Source organism: Cetorhinus maximus, chromosome 3 (assembly GCF_964194155.1).
Source record: "Cetorhinus maximus chromosome 3, sCetMax3.hap1.1, whole genome shotgun sequence".
Taxonomy (NCBI): domain Eukaryota; kingdom Metazoa; phylum Chordata; class Chondrichthyes; order Lamniformes; family Cetorhinidae; genus Cetorhinus; species Cetorhinus maximus.
The window spans coordinates 159188338-159215469 of NC_135881.1; the positions used below are offsets into that span (position 1 = coordinate 159188338).

General features: G+C 45.2%; 1 protein-coding gene across 1 annotated transcript in view; it reads right to left on the bottom strand.

The window, feature by feature from the left end:
- Window positions 1-27132, bottom strand: part of phactr1 (phosphatase and actin regulator 1) — a 711982-nt gene that overhangs the window by 41329 nt on the left and 643521 nt on the right. Inside the window, exon 10 of the mRNA XM_078539187.1 lies at window positions 3533-3588. Within this exon, the coding sequence (XP_078395313.1) occupies window positions 3533-3588 (56 nt within the window). The remainder of the gene's footprint in view (window positions 1-3532; window positions 3589-27132) is intronic.

The window sequence follows — 27132 nt, forward strand, 5'->3', positions numbered from 1 at the left end:
CTTGGGTTGTTTTCGTTGGAGTAGAGAAGACTGAGGGGCAACCTGATCGAGGTGTACAAGATTATGAGGGGCATGGACTGGGTGGATAGGGAGCAGCGGTTCCCCTTAGTTGAAGGGCCAGTCACGAGGGGAAATAAGTTCAAGATTATGGGCAGGAGGTTTAGGGGGGATGTGAGGAAACACTTTTTTACCCAGAGGGTGGTGATTGTCTGGAATGCACTGCCTGGAAGGGTGGTGGAGGTGGGTTGCCTCACATCCTTTAAAAAGTACCTGGATGAACACTTGGCACGTTGTAACATGCAAGGCTATGGGTCAAGTGCTGGTAAATGGGATTAGGTAGGTAGGTCAGGTGTTTCTCGGGTGCAGATTCGATGGGCCGAAGGGCCTCTTCTGCACTGTGTGATTCGGTTTGGCAGGACTGTAATATCCCACCAGGCAGGAAGGGCTGTAAAATCCTGGCCTTGGAGATGGAGGAGAGGCACCGGCTTAGTAGGCCACAAGAGTTTTCAGGAGATAAGTTTTTCTCCTATCTCCACCTCAGCAAGAACAGTGTCTGAAGGACCTACATTTCAGTAAGGAGTTGAAGGAGTCTACAATTAAAGATAGGGTGACAGAATACACTAACAATTGTCAGCTGATCAGAGAGCCAGCATGCCTTTGTAAATGTAAGTCATGCCTGATGGAGCTGTTTAAAGTTTTTGAAGAGCTAACAAAAGTAGCAGACAGGGGAATGTTTATAGACGTTATTTATATGAGCTTAAAGAAGGCATTTAATAAAGTCCCTTATATGAGACCGTTAACAAAAGTTAAAGCCCCTGGAATTGAAAGCAAATTATTGGCTGCGTTAGGAAATTGGTTGAGCAGAAGATGACAGAATAGTGATAATGGGCAGCTAGTCTAATTGGCAGCATGTAACAAGTGGTGTCCCACAAGGATCTGTGTTGGGGCCTCAATTCATCACTGTATTCATTAACAAAAACAAAAATACCTGGAAAAACTCAGCAGGTCTGACAGCATCTGCGGAGGGGGATACAGTTGACGGTTTGAGTCCGTACGACCCTTCATCAGAACTAAGGCATATAGAAATGAGATGAAATATAAGCTGGTAGAAGGGGGTGGGACAGGAGAGCTCGATAGGTATTCATTAACCACCTAGATGATGGGATAGAAAGCTACATATCCGAACTTGCTGATGACACAAAGACAGATGGCATTGTAAGGAATGAAAGTGTAAATTACATTGATAGATTAAGTCAATGGGCAAAACTGCAGCAAATAGATTTCAGTGTAGGTCATCCACTTTGGATGTAAAGAGGATAGAGCAGAGTACTTTTTAAATAGTGAAAAGGTAGAAAGAGTGGAGATCCAAAGAGACTTGGGGGGTCCAGGTTCACAGATCATTAAAATGCAATAATGGCAGAAGGAAGACTATGAGAGGCCCCATGGTTAAGTGATTAGTCTGTCACCCTCGCTGTAAAGTTGAGTGTATATATGGAGTTGATATTAGCTGGATTTGCAAATTTAAAATAGCTTGGAGGTCCCGGAATTTACTTGCCACACTTGATGAACTGTATCATTGTCATAGTCATGTATAAGTCAAACAATGTAACACAAAGCTACTTCTCTGTGCACATGTACATTTTGATTGCCAACACAGACCTGAGCTCCTACCTCACCCTGTCAATTTACTCAATTTCTCATTTTTCCTCTTAACTCTTTTTTAGGTTCCTGTTAATAATCTCTTCCACTGACCACATTTCCTCCTTCAGGCCTAGGAGTGAGGCCATACTGAATTTGTCCACAGGTTCTTTCTGCTCTATGCTGGAAATACTTAGTATGCTACCTGAGTGGCTAGGTATTTTCAGCGTTTTCTGTTTTTACTGTTGTTGTTGGTATTCTTGAATAGCTTGTTGAATCCCAGACCTGAAAATGTGCTGTAACTCAGCAGGCTTTGAACAGATGCTCGGAGATCGAGTCAGCAAGAAGGCAGATCTCAAGTTGTCTGAAAAATGCAGCATAGGTGCCACTGACTTTGCAGATGATACAGAGGAGAACTTCATTCAGCAATTTTTGCTGGTTTTGAATCTACATCCCAGAGTCAAATGGAGAGCATATTCATCCATTGCACCAGCAAAACCCATTCTACGTGCTAATCATAAGGTTCCTTAGTGCATGAAAACTCATTAATGTCTGTCGCTTTTATGGCTTCCTGCTGCTTTCTTATCTGTAGTCTTTCATATATAACAAGTTCTTGGTTTCACAGTACATGATGACTTGTAGCTATCTTCCTTCTTTATCCCTCCAACAATGTGATGCATTTGTGCAGGAAGTGTCAACTCTCAGGTACCTCACTGTGGAGGTCACAACTGAGCATGATCATTTCTTAGTTTACATGCACAAGCATGTATTTGCTTTTCAAAATGTACCTTGAAAACCCACAACCTTTGCCACCTAGATGATCAAGGGCAGCAAGCTGGTGGGAAGACTACCACCAGCAAGTTCCCCTCCAAGTCTTGACTTGGAAATATATAATAATTTTCTCATCATTACTGGGTCAAAATCCTGGAACTCCCTACTTGACAGCACTATTGGTGTAACCACACCATGCGGACTGCAGCGGTTCAAGAAGCCGGCACACCACTTCCTCAAGGACAATTAGGAATGGGCAATAAATGCTGGCCTTGCCACTGATGCTCACATCCCATGAACAAAGTCATTGCATGGGGGTGGTGTTAGAAGTGGGATAACCAGTCTGGCTTTCCTGATCCTTAGCCTAGGGGGCACTAAAGCTAATTGCAGGACTTTAAAAAGGCATAACTGAATCCAGGAAACTAAACCTAGGCAGAGGGAGTTAGGTCGTGACTGAACCATAGAGAGCTGGCTATGTTGTAAAATCACCTACTGTTAGCTGAGCTCAAAGAATGTGACATTTAAAGGTAAATTGGATGATTTAATCTTAGAAACATTTCAGGAAAGAAAGCGTATGCTTGGCACCGCAATTATTCTTCTTGAAGCTTATAGACTAGCGAAGCAAGTAGCTGAATCCTCATTGGATAAATACACTTCGTATTTTAAAGGTTTAATCTAGGTCTATTGTTTATAGTAGGTACCTAATAAATGTCTGAGATTTATGAAACATTTAACATTGCTTTTTAGCTTTTACTAAAGCCATATAGGTACCAATGATCTGTCCCTTTAACAAAACAGTTTACAAATTTACAAAAGTAATGAAATTAAAAATAAATGTAAGTTTCAGAATGGAAGCTACTGCAGGTGTGCCTTACCCGCTAACCAACACATATCGAGAAACCATGATTTTCTGTCCATTTAATTTTAAATCATGGGCATAGTGCCCACAATATCTGAGATGTGCAGCAAGCTTCTTACCAATTGATTACATCTATTCTAGTGCTAGGCGGATATTAACTATTAGATAAACAGTGAGGAGCAGTACTTGGCACTTTACGTTTTCTGCATTAGAGTCTCCATTTTGTTCTGACAAGGATAATGATAAAATAGCATCATTACTTACGTTTCAGGATGTTTCTTTGTTCCAGCTCCTCTGCAGTTGGCCTCTGGCTTAATCGCCTGTGTAAAAAGATCAGGATCAATCTCTGCACCATGTTGCTTCACAGTAGTGTTTGCTACAACACTGTCATTATCCTCTGCTGGAACTTGTATGAATGGAAGTGGCTGCTAAAGACCTCTGCCACAACAACCCTGAATCCACGAAGCAGCATCTGGACTGAAATGTTACACATCCTTGTTGCAAACAAAATCTGCTACTGTCTTTTCATCTTAAGAAAGTCATGCATAGTCCCACACTATTGTTGCACTATGCTAACGCCTGGGAAACATTTTACTTTGCATCATTTCCTTCCTCCCATGTCTGCTTCCTGGTTTTTTCGAGCTTGATAACTTGGACACTGGGTGCTGTATTGTATGAAATTGCCTGATGTTGCATACTCCCCAAACTCTAGTCATAATGCTGATGACATATCCACCAGCCTAAAGAAGCACAAACTCTTTTCATGCTGTTTTTATTTATCTGATTTTGTTGCACTGAGTTGAAAGTCCCATTTGAGCTCTTAAGCAAATTTGAAACCTATGAAATAGTTATGACTCTTGATTAGAAGTGTCCAAATACTGAAAAAGTGCACTACTACACCAGTATATGAAGAATTTTTGATTTTCATGGTTGCCATGGTGATGGAGTACTATCCATCTATCAATTAAGAACTGGCATATTTCAGATCCTGTTAACAAGCGGGACAGACTGAGTGAGAAGGAAGAAAGGAGTGACACGGACAGAGTTTGTGTTTTGTTATCCATGATCAAAGTGCTTTTATGTGTGAGGTTCTTATGTTTCCTCATCCGCAGAGCGATTTGTCCCAATTTAAACAATTTAAAATTAAAGATTATTTATTTTCTCACATTTCCCAGAGGTTTAAAATGTGACATCTCACACACACATGCACAAAGATTAGATACAGATGAACCAAAAAAAAATCCAATACTATTTGTAATAGCTTCAGTCTCTTTTGTAGCAGGCTTGTAGTTTCTTAGATGAAAGCAAAATACTGTGGATGTTGGAAGTCTGAAAGTGCTGGAAAAACTCAGCAGGTCTGACAGCATCCATGGAGAGCGAAATAGAGTTAACGTTTCAAATCTGTATGATCGTTCTTCAGAGCTAAAGAGAAGTAGAAATATGATAATTTTTACTGTTTAAGGGGAGTGGAGCAGGTGAAGCTGGATAGAAGGCCAGCAGTTCATGTAAAAAGCTGAGCATTGTCAGTAGACTGCAATACTTCTTGTAGTTGAATTGCTTCCTGGTCAGATCTCAGGTGAATTTGAAATTGGAATAGAATCTTCTCCCACTTTCAAGGTATAGCTGTTTTACCTTGGCTGCAGCTGAATTGTCTTGCAGCTGGTTCGATGGCTTTTCAGATGGTGTTTCAGATGGTATCTGTCATGGTATTTCTGTCTCAGAACAGCTTCTGCCATTACTTTTAAAAGCAGGTAATAAAGATGGCTGCCTTACCCATGTGACATGTTACAAGTCCAAAGTCCTTTGCCAAATAAGGGGCTGGGGGTATGTTAGGACAGTAAACATCCTGTGTTGTGGCTTTTCACGCTTTGAGTGTTTAAGATAGCCAAGGTCTCTGTGTTTGTGATGAGGAATTATTACAATACAATAAAAGGTCCATGAGATTAATTTCATATTCTTCTGACACCCAGTGAGTTTTGATGTCTCTGTTGTCCCAGGTGAACCAGAAATATGTGGCTTTAAAAACATACATCTTTAAAATCTGTAATATCTTCATACCTGTACTTGGCATGCCAGGAGGCACAGGCAAACAGATAGAGGGTGAGAGGTTGGAAACAAAGCATTTGAGGAAAAGGAGAATGGAGAGATGAGAACAGGGAACAGGGAGTGAGAGAGAAAGGGGGGATTTTAACAGCAGAAATTGAAAGGGTTTGCAAGTGGGAGGGCGGTTAAAAGGGCCCAAAGTGCTTGTGCATTGGGAGCTGGCAGCAACACACTAACTTCTTTAACTAGAGCATGATCTGCAGCACATGGGAAACCCCTGTGTTTGCAGTTATAATATGTAAAAGGCTCATTAAGAGCTGTTTTTATTCAGAAGTTGAGCTTTAACTGTGTGTAGGTGTTTCCCCTGCTTTGTGGAACTCATCATGGACACCAAGACAGAGGACGCGTGTGATTTGAGGGGGTGAACAAGTGACAGCTAAGAAATCCTTTAAAATCTGAGGTCTCACTCCTGCTTCCATGCCTGGGGGGACACATTTGCTCACACAAGTTGTTTTGAGAATGTGCTTTCCATTGCCTTGGAGGTGATTTCCATTACTTTGGAGTTTATAGCCCTTTATCTGCTCTTCCCAGCTGCCAACATTTAGTTCAGCATGTGAACATTGCCACGGCTTTACCTTGGACCTCAGATGAGACAAGGTGATCATGAGCAGGAGAGAAGGGCTGAGGCTTTTCTCAACCACCTGCCACACCACAGGAGAGGATGGATGAACACAGAGATCCAGCACACAGGAGGTAATATCTTCAACATAGGATTTACAGGCAAGAGGATAAGCTTCGAAGACATGCCTCTTGTTTGTTCTTACTCATGGATGGAAGTGTTCATACAGTTTCTGCTCCCTCTTACTCGGCCATGTGATCATGATACTTAAAATGATGTCTTTATAGGAAATGGTGGAGAGTATGGGGTTGGGAATCAGAAGACTGGGGGGTGAAGTAGAGGACAAAAGGGTAATATCTCTAGTTCAGTTGGCAGAAGGAAAACGGAAGAACATGGTTGAACCATTTGTCTATTGTTATTGAGTTCAATTTGATTTTTTTGTTTAAAGGCTCAGTTGTATATATTTATTTCAATTTTTGAGTAAAATGTGCTGTTTATACAAGCTGCTTAATATACGCTATCTGCCGACAGACAACAAGTACAGGATACTCGCAATAAGTACTTTAAATCAGTAAGGAGTGACTCACAGGTCAGTGAGATACACTGTAAGGCTAGGGGCATTTTTTGGGTGGAAAATCTGATGATGATTAGTGGAGAGATAAATGTAGGTGATTGGATTAGCTAGATATCTGATTGTAGTGGGAGATAAAATGGAACAAAAGAGGCAAGGGAAGTCAGAGGTGAGAAGAAGTGATGGCAGGTAAGGTATGAGACAGCGAAGAGAGAGACAGTTATTTAAATTGTTATTTAACAGTTATTGAAAAGTTACTTAATTCTATTTTTAAAGTTGATGTGATTAGCCCTTAGTTATAGCTATAGCTATAGTTAGCTATAGCTTGGTGAGCTGGAACTGGGAGGACTATTTGGTTGACAGAATTACTCAATTGGAATTAGGTAGACAAAATCTGATAGATTAGAATAAATTTGGGATTATTTATAATATGAATGAGAAGCCTGAATGAAAAGTGTGGCAGAACAATTTAGGAAATACATGTAAAACACAAGACACTGGATTTTCCATGACATTGCCTAAGCTAAATCAGAGAAGATGATCTCTCTGTTAACCATAACAAAAACAGAATTACCTGGAAAAACTCAGCAGGTCTGGCAGCATCGGCGGAGAAGAAATCAGTTAACGTTTCGAGCCTTCATGGCCCTTCAGCAGAACTGAAGCATAGTTAGAAGAAGGGAGAAATATAAATTGGTTTAAGGTGGGGGGTGGGGGGGAGAGACATTGAGGGTGTGGTGATTGTGGAGATGAGCAGATAATCAAAAGATGTCGGGGGGGGGGTGAAGGGAAGATGTGTTTGGTGGTGGTATCATGCTGGAGTTGGCGGAAATGGCGGAGGATGATCCTTTGAATGCGGAGGCTGGTGGGGTGATAAGTGAGGACAAGGGGGACCCTATCATGTTTCTGGGAAGGAGGAGAAGGCGTGAGGGCGGATGCGCGGGATATGGGCCGGACACGGTTGAGGGCCCTGTCAACGACCCTCAACAATGTCCGGCCCATATCCCGCGCATCCTCACGCCTTCTCCTCCTTCCCAGAAACATGATAGGGTCCCCCTTGTCCTCACTTATCACCCCACCAGCCTCCGCATTCAAAGGATCATCCTCCGCCATTTCCGCCAACTCCAGCATGATGCCACCACCAAACACATCTTCCCTTCACCCCCCCCCCCGACGGCATTCCGTAGGGATCGTTCCCTCCGGGACACCCTGGTCCACTCCTCCATCACCCCCTACTCCTCAACCCCCATTTATGGCACCTCCCCATGCCCACGCAGAAGATGCAACACCTGCCCCTTCACTTCCTCTCTCCTCACCGTCCAAGGGCCCAAACACTCCTTTCAAGTGAAGCAGCATTTCACTTGCATTTCCCCTAACTTAGTCTACTGCATTCGTTGCTCCCAATGCGGTCTCCTCTACATTGGAGAGACCAAACGCAAACTGGGCGACCGTTTTGCGGAACACCTGCGGTCTGTCCGCAAGAAAGACCCAAACCTCCCTGTCGCTTGCCATTTTAACACTCCACCCTGTTCTCTTGCCCACATGTCTGTCCTTGGCTTGCTGCATTGTTCCAGTGAAGCCCAACGCAAACTGGAGGAACAGCACCTCATCTTCCGACTAGGCACTTTACAGCCTTCCGGGCTGAATATTGAATTCAACAACTTTAGATCTTAAACTCCCCCTCCCCCCATCCCCACCCCGTTTCTTCCCCCCCACCACCCCCCCCCCCCCCCGCTTTTTTTCAATAATTTATATAGATTCTTCTTTCCCCATCTATTTCCATTATTTTTAAATCTAAAACTAAAACCTTGTTAGCCTTTCCACCCCACCCCCACTAGAGCTGTACTTTGAATATCCTGTCCTCCATTCTTAATTAGCACTTTTCTCAGACAAAACACCTCTTTGACCCTTTTGTCTGTGACATCTTTTGATTATCTGCTCATCTCCACAATCACCACACCCTCAATGTCTCTCTCTCCCCCCACCCCCCACCTTAAACCAATTTATATTTCTCCCTTCTTCTAACTATGCTTCAGTTCTGCCGAAGGGCCATGAAGGCTCAAAACTTTAACTGATTTCTTCTCCGCCGATGCTGCCAGACCTGCTGAGTTTTTCCAAGTAATTCTGTTTTTGTTTTGGATTTCCAGCATCCGCAGTAGCTTTTAGCTTTTTGTTTTTATCTCTGTTAACCATGTTGGTTGTCTTTATGCTGCTGTTACTCTGCATTTTCTGTCTCTATCTCTTTTCCACTTCTAGCTTTTCCTAACTCCTCTCTTTTGGTGTTTTTCTTTCTCTTCTTTTCTCTCTTTGCCTTTTCTTCTTTCGTTTTGGGTGATGCTTAGCCTGGGATGATAATCTGGGAAAAGAAGCCCTCAATAACTGAAGTTTTGAATTATCTTTTACAGATAGCAATGAAATGTGCCCTTAAGTGGTTTCTTTCTCACCCTCTGCCCTCAAATATTCTTCCCCTAAAACCATGCATCCCACATCCAATTTCCTTCACACTTCCTCTTTCTTTTCCAGTCAGCTACTCATTCCCATGACCTTTACCTAACATACTCCCATTGCAATCCCGTCACTTCCCAAGAGGACTATCTGCTCTCCTCTATATCATTAAATTCCCTTTGCTCCATTGCCACTAACCCACCATCCATGTTCCGCTTAGTCCTTCCAAAAACACCGTATAATTTCAATCTGCTTTCCTGCTCCATGTGCCCTCCCCTCTTTTTTGTTTCACTCAAAAAGGTTTTGTTTGTTTTCAAAATTGAGCATACTTCCTGTATCAAAAAACAAATCAAATTCAGATGAGGAAAGATGCTTTGTCAGCCTGTCTTTGTTTTGCATCATTTTTGGTTTTCGTTCATGAGATGCGGACGTTGCTAGTGAGGCCAACATTTATTGCCCATCCCTAATTGCCCTTGAGAAAGTGGCAGTGAGTTTCATTTTTGAATCGCTGCAGTCCATGTGCTGTAGGAACACCCACAGTGCTGTTAGGAAGGGAGTACAGCAACAGTGACCCAACAACAGTGAAGGAATGGCCATATAGTTCCAAGTCAGGATGGTGTGTGGTTTGGAAGGGAACTTGAAGGTGGTGGTGTTCCCATGCATCTACTGTCCTTGTCCTTCTAGGTAGTAGAGATCACAGGTTTGGGAGGTGCTGGCGAAGGTGAGTTGCTGCAGTACATCTTGTAGATAGTGCACACTGCTGCAACTGTGCATCGATGGTGGAGGGAGTGGATGTTGAAGGTGGTGGATGGGGTGCCAATCAAGCAGGCTGCTTTGTCTTGGATGGTGTCGAACTTCTGGAGTGTTGTGGGAGCTGCACACACCCAGTCAAGTGGAGACTGCTCATCACAATACTGTCTTGTGCCTCGTAGACAGGCTTTGAACAGTTAGTAAGCAAGTTCCTCTCTGCAGAATTCCCAGCCTCTGACCTGCTTTTGTAGCCACAGTATTTATATGGCATGACCAGTTCAGTTTCTGGTCAATGGTAATCCCCAGGATGTTGATAGTGGGAGATTCAGTGATGATAATGCCATTCAACGTCAAGGGGAGATGGTTAGATTCTCCCTTGTTGGAGATGGTCATTGCCTGGCACTTGTTGCGTGAATATTACTGGCCACTTATCAGAACAAGCCTGAATACTGTCCAGATCTTGCTGCATATGGACACAGACTGCTTCAGTGACTGAGGAGTTGTGAATGGTGCTGAACATTGTGCAATCATCAGCGAACATCCCCACTTCTGACCTTATGATGGAAGGGAGGTCATTGATGAAGTAGTTAAATATCAGTAAGTAATTAGAATGTTTACATTTTTAACTGTCAGAAAGACAAGTGGGGATAATTAGAAACTTCCCATTTCCTTCTAAAGTAACTTATTCATTGTAACATGAGTTATAATTAGGGAAGGAGAAGCCCATGTTTCCAATTTTAATGGAGTTTGTTTGGGTTGACAGGAATACCCCTTGAACTCCTTGGCATGAAGCCTGGATCACTACTTACATGGGTCTTTACAATCTTGCATCTTAAGCTTCAAAGGAATAACTTCAAAGTCAATGGGTGGAAGGGGCAATTGGAACAGGGACCCAAGCAAATAGTCCCAAGGGGGTGGGTAGAGGAGGGTTTGCAAGTCCAATGCTGGTCATGGAAGAGAGAGTCAAGAGTCAGAGGAGGCCCAGAGTTTTCACACACAGCCTGGATCCTGATCCCCAATGAATTATTCTGAAAATGGTTGCAGTAATAGCTAGCTGAAAGGAAGATAGTTGTGTTTGTTGGAGCCCAAACATCTAAGCCCCAGGACATTGCTGCAGAAATTCCTCAGAGTATTGTCCTAGGCTCATCATCTTCAACTGCTTCATCAATAATCATCCCTCTGTCATAATTTCAGAAGTGGGGATGTTTGTTGATGATTACACAGTGTTCAGTACCATTTGTGACTCCTCAGATACTGAAGCAGTCCATGTCCAAATGCAGCAAGACCTGGACAAAATCCAGGCTTGGGCTGATGAGTGGCAAGTCACATTTGTGCCACACAAGTGCAAGGTAATGACCATCTTCAACAAGAGAATCTAGCCATCTCGCCTTACATTACCATCGCCGAATCCCCAATATCATATGAAATATAAGATCCTGAGGGGTCTTGACAGGGTGGATATGGAAAGAATATTTCCTCTGGTGGGAGAATCTAGAACTAAGGCTCGCTATTTAAAAATAAAGGGCTGCCCATTTAAGACAGAGATGAGGAGAAATTTTTTCTCTCAGAGGTCTTTGGAACTCTGTTCCTCAAACACTGGTGGAAGCAGAGCCTTTGCATATTTTTAAGGCAGAGATAAATAGATTCTTGATAAGCAAGGGATTGAAAGGTTATCTGTGGTAGGAGGAATGTGGAGTTAAGGTTAAAATTAGGTCAGCCATGAACTTATTGAATGGTAGAGCACGCTCGAGGAGCCAAGTGGCCAACACCTGCCCCTAGTTCGTATGTTTGTTTTACACTCTGGGGGCTACAATTGACCAGAAACTTAACTGGACCAGCCATATAAATACCATGACTTTAAGAGCAGGCCAGAGCAAGGGAATTCTGCAGTGAGTAACGCACCTCTTTACTCCCCAAAGACTGCCCGCCATCTACAGTGCACAAGTCAGGAGTGTGATGGAATTCTCTCCACTTGCCTGATGCGTCTCACTCCAACAACATGCAAGAAGGTCAACACCAACCAGGACAGAGCAGCCCATTTGATCGGCACCCAATCTACTAGATTAAATATTAACTCCATTCACCACTGGAAGACAGTGACAGCAGTGTGTACCATCCACAAGATTCACTGCAGCATATTGCCAAGCCTCCCTTGACAGTACCTTTTAACTCCATGATCTCTACCACCTAGAAGGACAATGGCAAGCAGATACATGAGAACACCAACACCTTCAAGTTCCCCTCCAAGCCACACACCATCCTGACTTGGAACAATATCGCTGTTCCTTCACTGTCATTGGGTCAAAAAACCTGGGCTTGAATTCTACCCTCAGGATGCACCCGAAGTTGGAGCAGCCGGAAGTGGGTGTAAAACCCACTCCTGACCAAGTTCGCGCTGTGAACGCGATCTTGTGCTGGGTGGCCAATTAAGGCCCACCTAGCTTGAAAAGCGACTACCGGATGTGGGAACGTGTCGGGTGCCGGGTCCAATGGGGATCCGGTGGAGTGTTCAAAGCTGGAAGAGGGAGCTCCCTGATGGCTGCCAGGAGTTGTGGGGGAGGCCGAGGGAGCTACTAGGAAGCAATCCAACAAATGTCCTGGTGTGCAGTCATGGCCTCAGCACTTGGTGGTCATGGAAGGAGGGAGGGCAAGTTGGTTGGCACTCTGCCTTGCCGTTTCTCAGATGAGTGCCTGGGAGTGCTGGTTGAGGACGTCAGTGTCAGGAGGCACATCCTAGTGCCCAGGGATGGCAAGAGAAGGCTGCCCCACCTGAGCAGAAGGCCTGGACAGAGGTCACCACCTAGGTCAGTGAGCATGATGTGATGTGCCGCATGTGGCTTCAGTGCCGCAAAAGGTTCAATGATTGGATGCAGTCAGCAAGGTTAAATGCAGAAATGGCATGGACCTGTGCAGGGAACTTTAGTCGGGTGCCTGTTGCTCAGAACATTTAGGGGTCTAAGAGGGTGTATGCCAACTGGCACTAAAGCCTGACCTGCCAAGGCTGGAATGTCAGCACGACAGGCCTCAGTGCATTGCAGGGTGAGATGTGCCACAGTGACATGGCCTGCCTAATGCCTGGTTGGGAACCAGGAAAGGACCTTCAGGGAGATGGAGCAATAATGAGGCTATTTTTCCCTGTCAGGAGAGCAGTCATAATGCCGCGGAGTGCTCCAGAACAGGTGGAGGAGTGCCAAATCTATGCATGCCACCAGCCAGCTCTCTCCTCCGGTCATGGTGAGGCAGGGGTCGTAGAGTAAAACAACACAGAACAGGCCCTTCAGACCATCGTGTCCGTGCTGGCCATCAAGCACTTATCTATTCTAATCCCATTTTCCAGCACTTGGCCTGTAGCTCTTTATGCTACGGCATTTCTTAAACTTTATGAGGGTTCCTGCCTCTACCACCCTCTCACGCTGTGTGTTCCAAATTTCAACCACCCTCTGGGTGAATTTTTTTTTCTCAAATCCCCTCCAAACCTCCTGCCCTTATCTTAAATCTATGCCCCCTTGGTTATTGACACCTTCACTAAGGGGAACAGTTTCTTCCTATCTACCTTATCTATGCCCCTCATAATTTTGTATACCTCTATCAGGTTCCCCCCTCAGCCTTCTCTGCTCTAAGGAAAACAACCCTAGCCTATCCAGCCTATTCATAGCCAGGCAATATCCTGGTGAATCTCCTTTGCACCCTCTCCAGCGCAATAGTGTGGTGACCAGAACTGCCATCAGTACTCCAGCTGTGGCCTAACTAGCACTTTATACAGCTTCAGCGTAACCCTGCTCTTATATTCTATGCCTCGGCTAATAAAGGCAAGTATCCCATATGCTTTCTTAACCATCTTATCTACCTGTGCTGTTGCCTTCAGGGATCTATGGATATGTACACCAAGGTCCCTCTGATCCTCTGTACTTTCTAGGGTCCCTACCATTCATTGTGTATTCCCTTGCCGCGTTAGTCCTCCCAAAATGCATCACCTCACACTTCTCAGGGTTAAATTCCATTTGCCACTGCTCTGACCATTTTATCAGCCCATCTATATTGTTCTGCAAGCTAAGGATTTCCTCCTCACTATTTACACCACCAATTTTCAAGTCATCTGCAAACTTACTGATCATACCGCCTATATTCACAGCCAAATATATACTACAAATAGCAAGGGTGCCAGCACTGATCCCTGCGGTACACCATTCATCATAGGCTTCCAATCGGAAAAACAACCTTCAACCATCATCCTCTGCCTCTTTCCACTAAGCCAATTTTGGATCCAATTTGCCAATTTGCCCTGGTTCCCATGGGCACTTACCTTCTTGACCATTATCCCATGCGGGACCTTGTCAAAATCCTTACTGAAGTCCACGTAGACTACATCAACTGCACTACCCTCATCTACACAGCTGGTCACCTCCTCAAAAAATTCAATCAAATTTGTTCGACATGATCGCCCCCACTGACAAAGCCATCCTGCTATCCCTGAATAATTCCTGCCTCATCAAGTGGAGATTAATCCTGTCCCTCAGAATTTTTTCCAGTAGTTTCCCTACCACTGATGTTAAGACTCACTGGCCTGTAATTACCTGGTTTATCCCTACTACCCTTCTTGAATAATGGTACCACATTTGCTGTTCTCCAGTCCTCTGGCACCTCTCCTGTGACCAAAGAGGTTTTGAAAATTGGTGTCAGAGCCCCTGCAATCTCCTCCCTTGCCTCACATTGCAGCCTAGGATACATCTCATCTGGGCCTGGGGATTTATCCTATTTTAAGCCTGCTACAACTGCTGATGCCTCCTCCCTTTCACTGCTAATTTGTTCAAGTATATCACAGTCCCCCTCCCCGATTTCTACACCTACATTATCCTTCTCCATAGTGAACACAGGTGAAAAGTAAAGTAACCGTTTAAAACCTCACCTACATCCTCTGGCTCCATGCACAGATTGCACTTTGGCCCCTAATGGACCCTACTCTTTCCCTAGTTATCCTCTTGCCCTTAATATAATTATAAAATGCTTTGGGATTTTCCTTTATCTTGCCCGCCAGTGTTTTTTCATGCCCCTTCTTCGCTCTCCTAATTACTTTTTTTAAGTGCCTCCCTACACATATTCCTCTAGGGCTTCTGCTGTTGTCAGCCCTCTGTATCTGCCATAAGCCTCCTTTCTTTTCCTTATCCAATCCTCTATATCCCTTGACATCCAGGGTTCCCTGGACTTGTTGGTCTGGCCCTTCACCTTTACTGGAACATGCTGGCCCTGAACTCTTACTATTTCCTTTTTGAATGACTCCCACTGGTCTGATGTAGACTTTCCTAGCAGCTGCTCCCAGTCGACCTTGGCCAGATGCTGTCTTATCATATTGAAATCAGCCTTCCCCCAGTTCAGGATCTTTATTTCTGGTCCATCTTTGTCCTTTCCCATAACTATCCCTGAAATGGTCCCCCATTGACACTTCTATCACATGCCCTGCTTCATTCTCTAAGATTAGGTCCAGTACCACCTCTTTTCTTGTAGGACTTTCTATGTGCTGGCTCAAAAAGCTCTCCTAGATGCACTTTAAGAATTCTGCCCCCTCTACGCCTTTTACACTAATACTATCCCAGTTAATATTCCAGAAGTAGAAATCTCATATTATTATTACCCTATTATTTTTACACTTCTGAGATTTGCCTACATATCTGCTCCTCTATTGCCCCCCCGACTGTTTGGAGGCCTATTGTACAGTCCCAGCAAAGTGATTGCCCCCTTTTTGTTTTTACGTTCTACCCATATGGCCTCATTTGAGGAACCTTCTAAGATACCATCACTCCTTACTGCAGTGATTGACTCCTTGATCAATAGTGCAATGCCATCTCCTCTTTTACACCCCCCACCCCCGCTCCAATCACACCTGAAGATTCTATACCCTGGAATATTGAGCTGCCAGCCCTGCCCTTCCTTCAATCATGTCTCTCTGATGGCAACAATATCATATTCCCATGTGTTAATCAACACCCTCAATTCATCTGCCTTGTTACTTATAAGACTCCTTGTGTTAAAATAGATGCAATCTAGCTTTGCATTATTCCCTTGTGCCTTAACAAGTCTATATTTGCTCTACCTTCTAGAGTGACTTAATTTCTCTTCTATATTTCGCTGTGCATCACCCCCGACTGTACCTCTACTCTGTGTCCCATCCCCCTGCCAAATTAGTTTAAACAAGGGCGAAAAACAAATGGGGTCTTTTTTTAAAATTCATTCACAGGATGTGGGCTTCAATAGCAGGTCCACCATTTATTGCCCATACTCAGTTGCCCTTGTTCAGGGGCATTTAAGAGTCAACCACATTGCTGTGGATCAGGAGTCACATGTAGGCCAGACCAGGACCAGATGGGTTTTTACGACAAACGACAATGGTCATCATTAGATTTTCTATTCCAGGTTTTTATTGAGTTCAAATTACACCATCTACCATGGAAGGATTTGAACCTGGGTCACCAGAGCATTACCCTGGGTCTATGGATGACTAGCCCAGCGACAATACCACTACGCCATCACCTCCCCCTCACAGTGCAAAATAAAGCTAAGATGGCTAACAAAGTTACAATGCCTTTAGACTTGTCTTTTTATCTTAATGCGCTGAACAGTCGCAATAAGGGAGATGAATTAACAACACAAATAGATATAAACGGTTATGATATAGTTGCAATTACAGAGATATGGCTGCAGGGTGACCAAGGATGGTAACTGAACATTCAAAGGTATTCAATATTTAGGAAGGACAGACAAATAGGGAAAGGAGGTGGGGTAGCATAGTTAGTAAAGGAGGAAATCAACAATGCAATAGTGAGGAAGGATATTGGCTTGGAAAATCATGATGTAGAATCTGTTTGGGTGGAGATAAGAAACACCAAGGGGCAGAAAACGTTGGTGGGGGTTGTCTATATGCCCCCAAACAGTAATGGAGATGTAAGGGAAGGCATTAAGCAGGAAATTAGAGACCCATGTAATAAGGATACAACTGTAATCATGGGTGACTTTAGTCTACATATAGTTTGGACAAACCAAACTAGCAATAGTACTGTGGAGGAGAATTTCCTGGAGTGTGTATGTGATGGTTTTTTTAGACCAATATGTTGAGGAACCAACTAGAGAGTAGGCTATCCTAGACTAGGTATTGTGCAATGAGATAAGATTAATTAACAATTTTGTTTTTGTTCCCCTTGGGGAAGAGCGGCCGTAAAATGATGGAATTGTTCATTAGGATAGAGAGTGAAGAAGCTGAATCCGAAACTAGGGTCCTGAATCTAAATAAAGGGAACTACGAAGGTATGATGCTCGAGTTAGCAATGATGGTTTGGGGAACCTTACTAAAAGGGTAATGACTAATATTTAAGGAACATATGCATGAATTACAACAATTACTCATTCCTGTCTGGTGCAAAAATAAAGCAGGAAAAGGTGGCTCAACCATGACTTACAAAAGAAATTAGGGATAGTTTTAGATCCAAAGAGGAGACACATAAAATTGCCAGAAAAAGCTGCAAGACTGAGGAATATGAGCAATTTAGAATTCAGCAAAAGTGGACAAAAAGATTGACCAAGAAGAGGAAAATGGAGGAAAAGAGTAAACTTGCAAGGAACATAAAAACTGACTGCAAAAACTTCTTTAAATATGCGAAGAGAAAAAAATTAGCGAAGACAAATGTAGGTCCCTTACAGTCAGAAACGAGGAAAATTACAATGGGGAGCAAAGAAATGGCAGAAGAATTGAACACATATTTTGGTTCTGTCTTCACAAAAGAGGACACAAATAATTTGCCAGAAATGTTAGGGAACCAAGGGAGGGAGGAATTGAAGAAAATCAGTATTGGTAAAAAAATGGTGCTAGAGAAATTAATGGGGTTAAAGGCTGAAAAATCCCCAGGGCCTGATAACCTACATCCCAGAGTACTAAAGGAAATGGCCCTGGAAATATTGGATGCATTGGTGGTCATCTTCCAAAATTCTATAGACTCTGGAGCAGCTTGTCTTAGGGATGGACGCTTTGTTCACGTGAAGCAACATAAACATTTATTTGACTTAAATGGGCTGAGTTGGCTGGATGGTACGAATAGGTGCCAGGTGCAGCACAGTCTTATAAAAGTCTGCGTTGTGTGGTGCTGGCGTACTGGGTTAGGTTCTCATTTATTGATTGTTAGCAAAGGAGACAATGCCATTGGCTTGACGAGGCATCGATGCCTTGGATTCCTAGCTGAAGGTTCACTGGATCAAAGCATGCCTGGTGTCCCTGCCTCCATGAAGGTTCCTGTCCTCTGCCGAGGTCCTCACCCTGCACCTCCCAGGCTTTTCCTCTGAACCATCACTTGAGTCATCCTCCGTGGCCTCTGGCGCTGCCTCGCTTTCCTCCTCCAGTGGGTCCCCCCTTGCCAGAGCCAGGTTGTGCAGGGCACAGCATGCAATGACTATGAGGGAGACATGCGCTGGAGGATACTGTAATGCTCGCCCTGACTGGTCCAGGCATCTGAAGTGCAAATTCAGCAGCTCGATGGCCTCTCCACCACTGCCCTTGAGGAGGCATGACTCCTGTTGTATCTCTCCTTGACCTCAGTTCTTGGGTATCGGAGTGGGGTCATCCCTCTTCAAGGGATGGTCCTAGTCACCCAGGAGCCATCCATCCACTTGTGCAGGAGCCACAAATAGTCTTGGTACCTGTGAGTGCCGCAAGATGCAAGCATCGTGTGAGCTCCCAGGGTAACGGGCACAAACTTGGAGAATCTGTGTCCTGTGGTCACAGATAACCTGAACATCCCTTTCTGTTTACGAAAGCTCCAGGCTCACCTGCTGGCACCTTGATGGCCATGTGAATGCAATCTATTACATCCTGGATGTGGGAGAACCCAGCTATCGCAATGAAGCCTTGTGCTCTCTCCACCTGGCTCGCCTCATCTGTCTGGTAGTGGATGAACATGCAGGCGTGTCTAAAGATAGCATCAGTCAGGAGCTTGATGCAACTATGGGAAGATGATTGAGAAACACCACACAGATCCCCCACTGAGCCCTGAAAAGAATCGGAGGCATAGAAGTTGAGGGCCACTGTGACCTTCAAAGCCACAGGCATGGGGTGTCCACCCAAGCAATTGGAGGCAATTTCCGGACATATTGCTGACACTATGTCCCTGGAGAGGGGGAGTCCCCTGCGGCACTGGACCTTGGAGATCTGGAGGTAGTTGGAGCGCTGCCTGAACACACTAGATGCTGGGTAGTGCCTTCGGCGTGCCCTCCCATCTTGGGCTCCCTGCTTGCTCTGCACCAACTAAGCCTGTGCCTCTCCTCTAAAAGGTCTGTCCCTGGGATGCTGCCTGCACCCACCTGGCCTCCTCTCCTCCTGCCGCTCTTCCTCTTCAGAGGAGGTTCCACAAGCAGAATACACTATCCCCATTAGGTGGGATGCAGAGGAGCAGTGCCTGGGAAATGAAGGAGCACTTTGCTGCAATACTCAGGGGAACCTTCCAGGGAAGATGAGGACTTGAGATTCTGAAAGGCAGGCTTGACAATCAAACAAGATGCCAAGAAACTGAGGGACAATTCTGTACTCACACAGCAAAGAGCTGGCAATGACAGAGAAAGTACTCTGGTGCTCCAGGGGTCTTTTATCCCACTCGTGGATGAGTGAATGATTATAATATGAATTCCACCCACCCGTTTTGCCCATGCGGCGAGCTAAAAATCGCACAGGCAATGTAAAATCGCAGTCAATAGGCCTTTTTTAATTACCTTACTTGGCCCTTTAATTGTTGGCGGGCGCTGCTCCGACTCCTGCGTGCGCCTGACCTCAGAATGCAAGATTCAGTCCAGGAACTCTGTTTGTAACAGCACTGTGGATGCGCCTACAGTGGACTGCAGCAGTTCATGAAGGCGGCTCACCACAACATCCACAAGGGCAACTAGGGATGGGCAACAAATGCTGGCCTAGCCAGTGATGCCCACATCCCATGAAAGAATAAAAAAATTACTTTAGTCTAGACATGCTGCCTGTCATATTGTCACTGGTAGCTTGGTGCTGTGTGATCTCTTCTGATTTAAATTTAAATTGCATGTAGCCAATGAAGTGATCAGGTTATGAATTTCAGATTTCAATTGAGTTCCCACTGGTTAAATTTGCAGGTGGGGGTGGGGTGAAGGAAAAGGTGAACTGGGGTCGGGGGTTGAGGGAGGAAATGCTGTGGGGTCCAGATAGGTGCTGTTTTAACCCTCATTTGCACCATTCATGCCAGGTGAGCTGGTTTAGAATTAACCCTGATTATCTCTGCCCAGCTTAGTATTGTTTCTTAATTTTACAGGATGCAAAAATCTACAACAGGAGTGCACTTATGACTTTTTAAAATTTTCTCCATCATTTTCTCTGTTGTATGCAAACACATATGTGGTCTTTATGTTAGAAAAAAAGAATAGTCAACATAAACATTACTTGAATAGAGCTTTTAAAACTTGGTCTCTGGCTTTCGTCAAATACATTAAACAAAACTACTGATCAGAGCCTTCTCCCCATAACCCTGCATATTGTTCCTTTTCAGATCATAAATCAATTCCCTCTTGAATGCCTCGATTGAACCGACCTCCAGGTAGTGCATTCCAGATCTCCTCATGTTTCCAATGCTTATTTTGCCAATTATCTTAAATCTGTGCTCTCTCGTTCTCGATCCTTCCACCAGTGGGAACAGTTTTTCCCTATCTTCTCAGTCCAGGCCCCTCATGATTTTGAATACCTCTATCAAGTCTCCTTTCAATATTCTCTTCTCAAAGGAAAACAGTCCCAACTTCTCCAATCTATCTATATAACTAAAGTTCCTCATCTCTAGAACTATTCTTATACATAGAAACATACATAGAAAATAGGAGCAGGAGTAAGCCATTCGGCCCTTCGAGCCTGCTCTGCCATTCATTATGATCATGGCTGATCATCCAGCTCAATAGCCTGTTCCCACTTTCTCCCCATATCCTTTGATCCCTTTCACCCCAAGAGCTATATCTAACTCCTTCTTGAAAACATACAATGTTTTGGCCTCAACTACTTTCCGTGGTAGTGAATTCCACAGGCTCACCACTCTCCGGATGAAGAAATTTCTCCTCATCTCAGTCCTAAATGGTCTACCCTGTATCCTCAGACTGTGACCCCTGGTTCTGGACTCCTCCACCATCGAGAACATCCTTCCTGCCTGTCTAGTCCTGTTAGAGTTTTATAGGTTTCTATGAGATCCCCCCTCATTCTTCGGAACTCCAGCCAATATAATCCTAATTGACTCAATCTCTCCTCATATGTCAGTCCTGCCATCCCAGCAATCAGTCTGGTAAACCTTCGCTGCGCTCCCTCCATAGCAAGAACATCCTTCCTCAAATAAGGAGACCAAAACTGCGTACAATATTCCAAGCGTGGTCTCACCAAGGCCCTGTATAATTGCAGCAAAACATCCCTGCTCCTGTACTCGAAACCTTTGGCTATGAAGGCTAATGTACCATTTGCCTTCTTTACCGCCTGCTGCACCTGCATGCTTACCTTCAGCGACTGGTGTACGAGGACACCCAGGTCTCATTGCACACTCCCCTCTCTCAATTTATAGCCATTCAGATAATAATCTGCCTTCCTGTTTTTGCTACCAAAGTGGATAACCTCACGTTTATCCAAAACAAAAACAGAATTACCTGGAAAAACTCAGCAGGTCTGGCAGCATCGGTGGAGAAGAAAACAGTTGACGTTTCGAGTTCTCACGACCCTTCGGCAGAACTGAAGTATAGTTAGGAGAGAGGTGAAATATAAGCTGGTCTAAGGTGGGGGGGCGGGGGGAGAGAGAAGTTGAGGTTGAGGTGGTTGTGGGGATAAGCAAACAGTGATAGGAGCAGATAATCAAAAGATGTCACAGACAAAAGGATCAAAGAGGTGTTGAAGGTGGTGGTGATATTATCTAAGAAAAGTGCTAATTAAGAATGGAAGGCAGGACACTCAAGGTACAGCTCTAGTGGGGGTGGGGTGGAAAGACTAACAAAGTTTTAGTTTTAGATTTAAAAATAATGGAAATAGGTGGGAAAAGAAGAATCTATATAAATTATTGAAAAAAAAGGGGGAGGGGGAAGAAACGGGGTGGGGATGGGGGGAGGGGGAGTTTAAGATCTAAAGTTGTTGAATTCAATATTCAGCCCAGAAGGCTGTAAAGTGCCTAGTCGGAAGATGAGGTGCTGTTCCTCCAGTTTGCGTTGGGCTTCACTGGAACAATGCAGCAAGCCAAGGACAGACATGTGGGCAAGAGAACAGGGTGGAGTGTTAAAATGGCAAGCGACAGGGAGGTTTGGGTCTTTCTTGCGGACAGACCGCAGGTGTTCTGCAAAGCGGTCGCCCAGTTTGCGTTTGGTCTCTCCAATGTAGAGGAGACCGCATTGGGAGCAACGAATGCAGTAGACTAAGTTAGGGGAAATGCAAATGAAATGTTGCTTCACTTGAAAGGAGTGTTTGGGCCCTTGGACGGTGAGGAGAGAGGAAGTGAAGGGGCAGGTGTTGCATCTTCTGCGTGGGCATGGGGAGGTGCCATAGGTGGGGGTTGAGGAGTAGGGGGTGATGGAGGAGTGGACCAGGGTGTCCCGGAGGGAACGATCCCTACGGAATGCCGCTGGGGGTGTGAAGGGAAGATATGTTTGGTGATGGCATCATGCTGGAGTTGGCGGAAATGGCGGAGGATGATCCTTTGAATGCGGAGGCTGGTGGGGTGATAAGTGAGGACAAGGGGGACCCTATCATGTTTCTGGGAAGGAGGAGAAGGCGTGAGGGAGGATGCGCGGGATATGGGCCGGACACGGTTGAGGGCCCTGTCAACGACCGTGGGTGGAAAACCTCGGTTAAGGAAGAAGGAGGACATGTCAGAGGAGCTGTTTTTGAAGGTAGCGTCATCAGAACAGATGCGACGGAGGCGAAGGAACTGAGAGAATGGGATGCAGTCCTTACAGGAAGCGGGGTGTGAGGAGCTGTAGTCGAGGTAGCTGTGGGAGTCGGTAGGCTTGTAATGGATATTGGTGGACAGTCTATCATCAGAAATTGAGACAGAGAGGTCAAGGAAGGGAAGAGAAGTGTCAGAGATGGACCATGTGAAAATGATGGAGGGGTGGAGATTGGAAGCAAAATTAATAAATTTTTCCAGGTCCCGACGAGAGCATGAAGCAGCACCGAAGTAATCATCGATGTACCGGAGAAAGAGTTGTGGGAGGGGGCCGGAGTAGGACTGGAACAAGCAATGTTCCACATACCCCATAAAGAGACAGGCATAGCTGGGGCCCATGCGGGTACCCATAGCCACACCTTTTATTTGGAGGAAGTGAGAGGAGTTAAAGGAGAAATTGTTCAGTGTGAGAACAAGTTCAGCCAGACGGAGGAGAGTAGTGGTGGATGGGGATTGTTGGGGCCTCTGTTCAAGGAAGAAGCTAAGGGCCCTCAGACCATCCTGGTGGGGGATGGAGGTGTAGAGGGATTGGACATCCATGGTGAAGAGGAAGCGGTTGGGGCCAGGGAACTGGAAATTGTTGATGTGACGTAAGGTGTCAGAGGAATCACGGATGTAGGTGGGAAGGGACTGGACAAGGGGAGAGAGAAGGGAGTCAAGATAACGAGAAATGAGTTCCGTGGGGCAGGAACAGGCTGACACGATCGGTCTGCCAGGACAGTTCTGTTTGTGGATTTTGGGTAGGAGGTAGAAGCGGGCCGTCCGAGGTTGGGCGACTATCAAGTTGGAAGCTGTGGGAGGAAGATCTCCAGAGGAGATGAGGTCAGTGACAGTCCTGGAAACAATTGCTTGATGTTCTGTGGTGGGGTCATGGTCCAGGGAGAGGTAGGAGGAAGTGTCTGCGAGTTGACGCTCAGCCTCCGCGAGGTACAGGTCAGTGCGCCAGACAACAACAGTACCACCCTTGTCAGCGGGTTTGATGACAATGTTGGGGTTGGACCTGAGAGAACGGAGTGCAGTAAGTTCAGAGAGAGACAGATTAGAATGGGTGAGAGGAGCAGAGAAATTGAGACGGCTAATGTCACGCTGACAGTTCTCAATGAAAAGATCAAGAGAAGGTAAGAATCCAGAGGGAGGGGTCCAGGTGGAGGGAGAATATTGGAGTTGGGTAAAAGGATCCGTTGAACGGGGAGAGGACTCCTGCCCAAAGAAGTGAGCACGGAGACGAAGACGGCGGAAGAAGAGTTCAGCATCATGCCGAGCCCGAAATTCATTGAGATGAGGGCGTAAGGGTATGAAGCTAAGTCCTTTGCTGAGCACTGAGCGTTCAGCGTCGGAGAGGGGAAGGTCAGGGGGTATAGTGAATACACGGCTGGGGCTGGGATTGGAAGATGGGGTGGGGACGGAGGGACAAGCAGGGGTGGAGGGTCCCAGATGGGTGTTGGTGTCGATGAGTTGTTGGAGCACCGCGTATTCACTATACCCCCTGACCTTCCCCTCTCCAATGCTGAACGTTCAGTGCTCAGCAAAGGACTTAGCTTCATACCCTTACGCCCTCATCTCAATGAATTTCGGGCTCGGCATGATGCTGAACTCTTCTAGCTTTTTGTTTTTATCTCGCTTATCCATATTATGCTGCATCTGCCATGCGTTTGCACACTCACTCAGCATGTCCAAATCACCGAAGCACCTCTGCATCCTCCTCTCAGCTCACCCTCCCACCCAGCTTTGTGTCACCTGCAAATTTAAAGATATTACATTTAATTCCCTCATCTAAATTATTAATATATATTGTGAATAGCTGGGGTCCCAGCACCGATCCCTGCGGTACCTCACTAGTCACTGCCTGCCATTCGGAAAAAGACCCGTTTATTCCTACTCTTTGTTTCCTGTCTGCCACCCAGTTTTCTATCCATCTCAATATAGTACCCCCAATTAATTTTACACACTAATCTCTTATGTGGGACTTTGTTGAAACCCTTCTGAAAGTCCAAACAAACCACATCCACTGGCTCCCCCTCATCAAATCTACTAGTTACATCCTTGAAAAACTCCAGTAGATTTGTCAAGCATGGATTTCCCTTTCATAAGTCCATGCTGACTCTGTCCAATTCTGCCACTGTTTTCCAAGTGCTCAGCTATTAAATCTTTTACAATAGACTCTAGAATTTTCCCCACTACCGACGTCAGGCTGACTGGCCTATAATTCCCTGTTTTCTCTCTACCTCCCTTTTTAAATAGTGGGGTTACAGTAGCTACCCTCCAATCTGTAGGAACTGTTCCAGAGTCAATAGAATCTCAGAAGATGACCACCAATACATCCACTATTTCTAGGGCCACTTCCTTAAGTACTCTGGGATGTAGATTATTAGGCCCCGGGGATTTATCGGCCTTCAATTCCATCAATTTCCCCAACACCATTTCCCTACTAATACTGATTTCTTTCAGTTCCTCCCTCTCAGTAAACCCTGTGTTCCCCAACATTTCTGATATGTTATTTGTGTCCTCCTTTGTGAAGACAGAACCAAAGTATGTATTTAGTTGGTCAGCCATTTCTTTGTTCCCCATTATAAATTCCCCTGTTTCTGACTCTAAGGGACTTACATTTGTCTTCACCTATCTTTTTCTATGAATCTTTTCTGCATTCTCTCTCATGCCTTCCCATCTTTCCTAAAGTGCAATGGCCAGAAATGGAAGCAATATTCCAGTTGAGACTGAACCAGTGTTTAATACAAGTTTAGCATAACCTTGTTACTCTTGTACTCTACACCTCTATAATAAAGTCTAGGATACTGCTTTATTAACCGCGCTTTCAACCTCCCCTACCACGTTCACTGACTTATGCACATATACACTCAGGTTCCTCTGCTCCTGCACTCTATTTAGAATTGTGCACTTTATTTTATATTGTCTCTCCATGTACATACTTCACACTTCTCTGCCTTGAAATTCATCTGCCACTTGTCCGCCCATTCTACCAACTTGTCCAAGTCCTTTTAAGTTCTACACAGTCCCCCTCACAGTTTACAATGCTTCCAAGTTTTGTATCATCTGCAAATTTTGACATTGTACCCTGTACATCAAGGTCTAGGTCATCAATACGTATCAGGAAGAGCAAAGTTGCCATCCCTGACCACTAGGGAACTCCACTACAAACTTTCCTCCATTCGGAAAAATCATCCATTAACTACAACTCTGTTTCCTATCACCTCGTCAATTCTGTATTCATGGGCAGAATTTAGCCCTTGTTGGGCGGGCTCTGTCAGGAAGCTGACCACGATCGAGGCCGGAAGGTGATTTCACTCAGGCGGGCCAACTAAGGCCTGGCCAGCGTGAAATGCGAGTGGCAATGCTGAGCGCTGCCTGTGCAGGCGGTGGGGGTGGGGGAGAGGGCGAGCAGGGTGAGTGCGCGCTTGAAAAATGTTATAAAACATGTACCCTCATGTACAAACTCAGCAGGTCTGGCACCATCGGCGGAGAAGAAAAGAGTTGACGTTTCGAGTCCTCATGACCCTTCCGCAGAACTCAAGTATCAGGACTTCTGCATTGTTCTAATGGGCATCTCCCAACTATGTCCCATCTCATTAGATCCAGAGACCTGAAGATTTAGGAAATTGTTTCTGGAAGCTTCCCCATCTATCAACATCCTGGGGGTTACCATTGACCAGAAACTGAACTGGACTAGCCATATAAATACTGTGACTACAAGAGCAGGTCAGAGGCTAGGAATCGTGCAATGGGTAACTCACCTCCTGACTCCCTAAAGCCTATCCACCATCTACAAGGCACAAGATCAGGAGTGTGATGGAATACTCTCCACTTGCCTGGATGAGTGCAGCTCCCACAACACTCAAGAAGCTTGACACTGTCCAGGAAAAATTGATTGGTACCACATCCATAAACATTCATTTCCTCCACCACTGACGCACAGTAGCAGCAGTGTATACCATTTACAAGATGCACAGCAGGAATTCTCCTTCGATAGCACATTCCAAACCCATAACCACTACCATCTGGAAGGACAAGGGCAGCAGAGAGATGCGAACACCCCAACCTAGAAGTTCCCCTCCAAGTCACTCACCATCCTGATTTGGAAATATATCGCTGATCCTTCACAGTCGCTGGGTCAAAATCCTGGAACTCCATTCCTAACAGTACTGTGGGTGTACCTAGAACCATAGAACACTACAGCACAGAACACAGGCCATTCGGCCCTTCTAGTCTGTGCCGAAATATTATTCCGCTAATCCCATTGACCTGCACCCAGTCCATAACCCTCCAGACCTCTCCCATCCATGTATCTATCCAATTTATTCTTAAAACTTAAGAGTGAGCCCGCATTTACCACGTCAGATGGCAGCTCGTTCCACACTCTCACCACTCTCTGAGTGAAGAAGTTCCCCCTAATGTTCCCCCTAAACCTTTCCTCTTTCACCCTAAAGCCATGTCCTCTTGTGTTTATCTCTCCTAATCTAAGTGGAAAGAG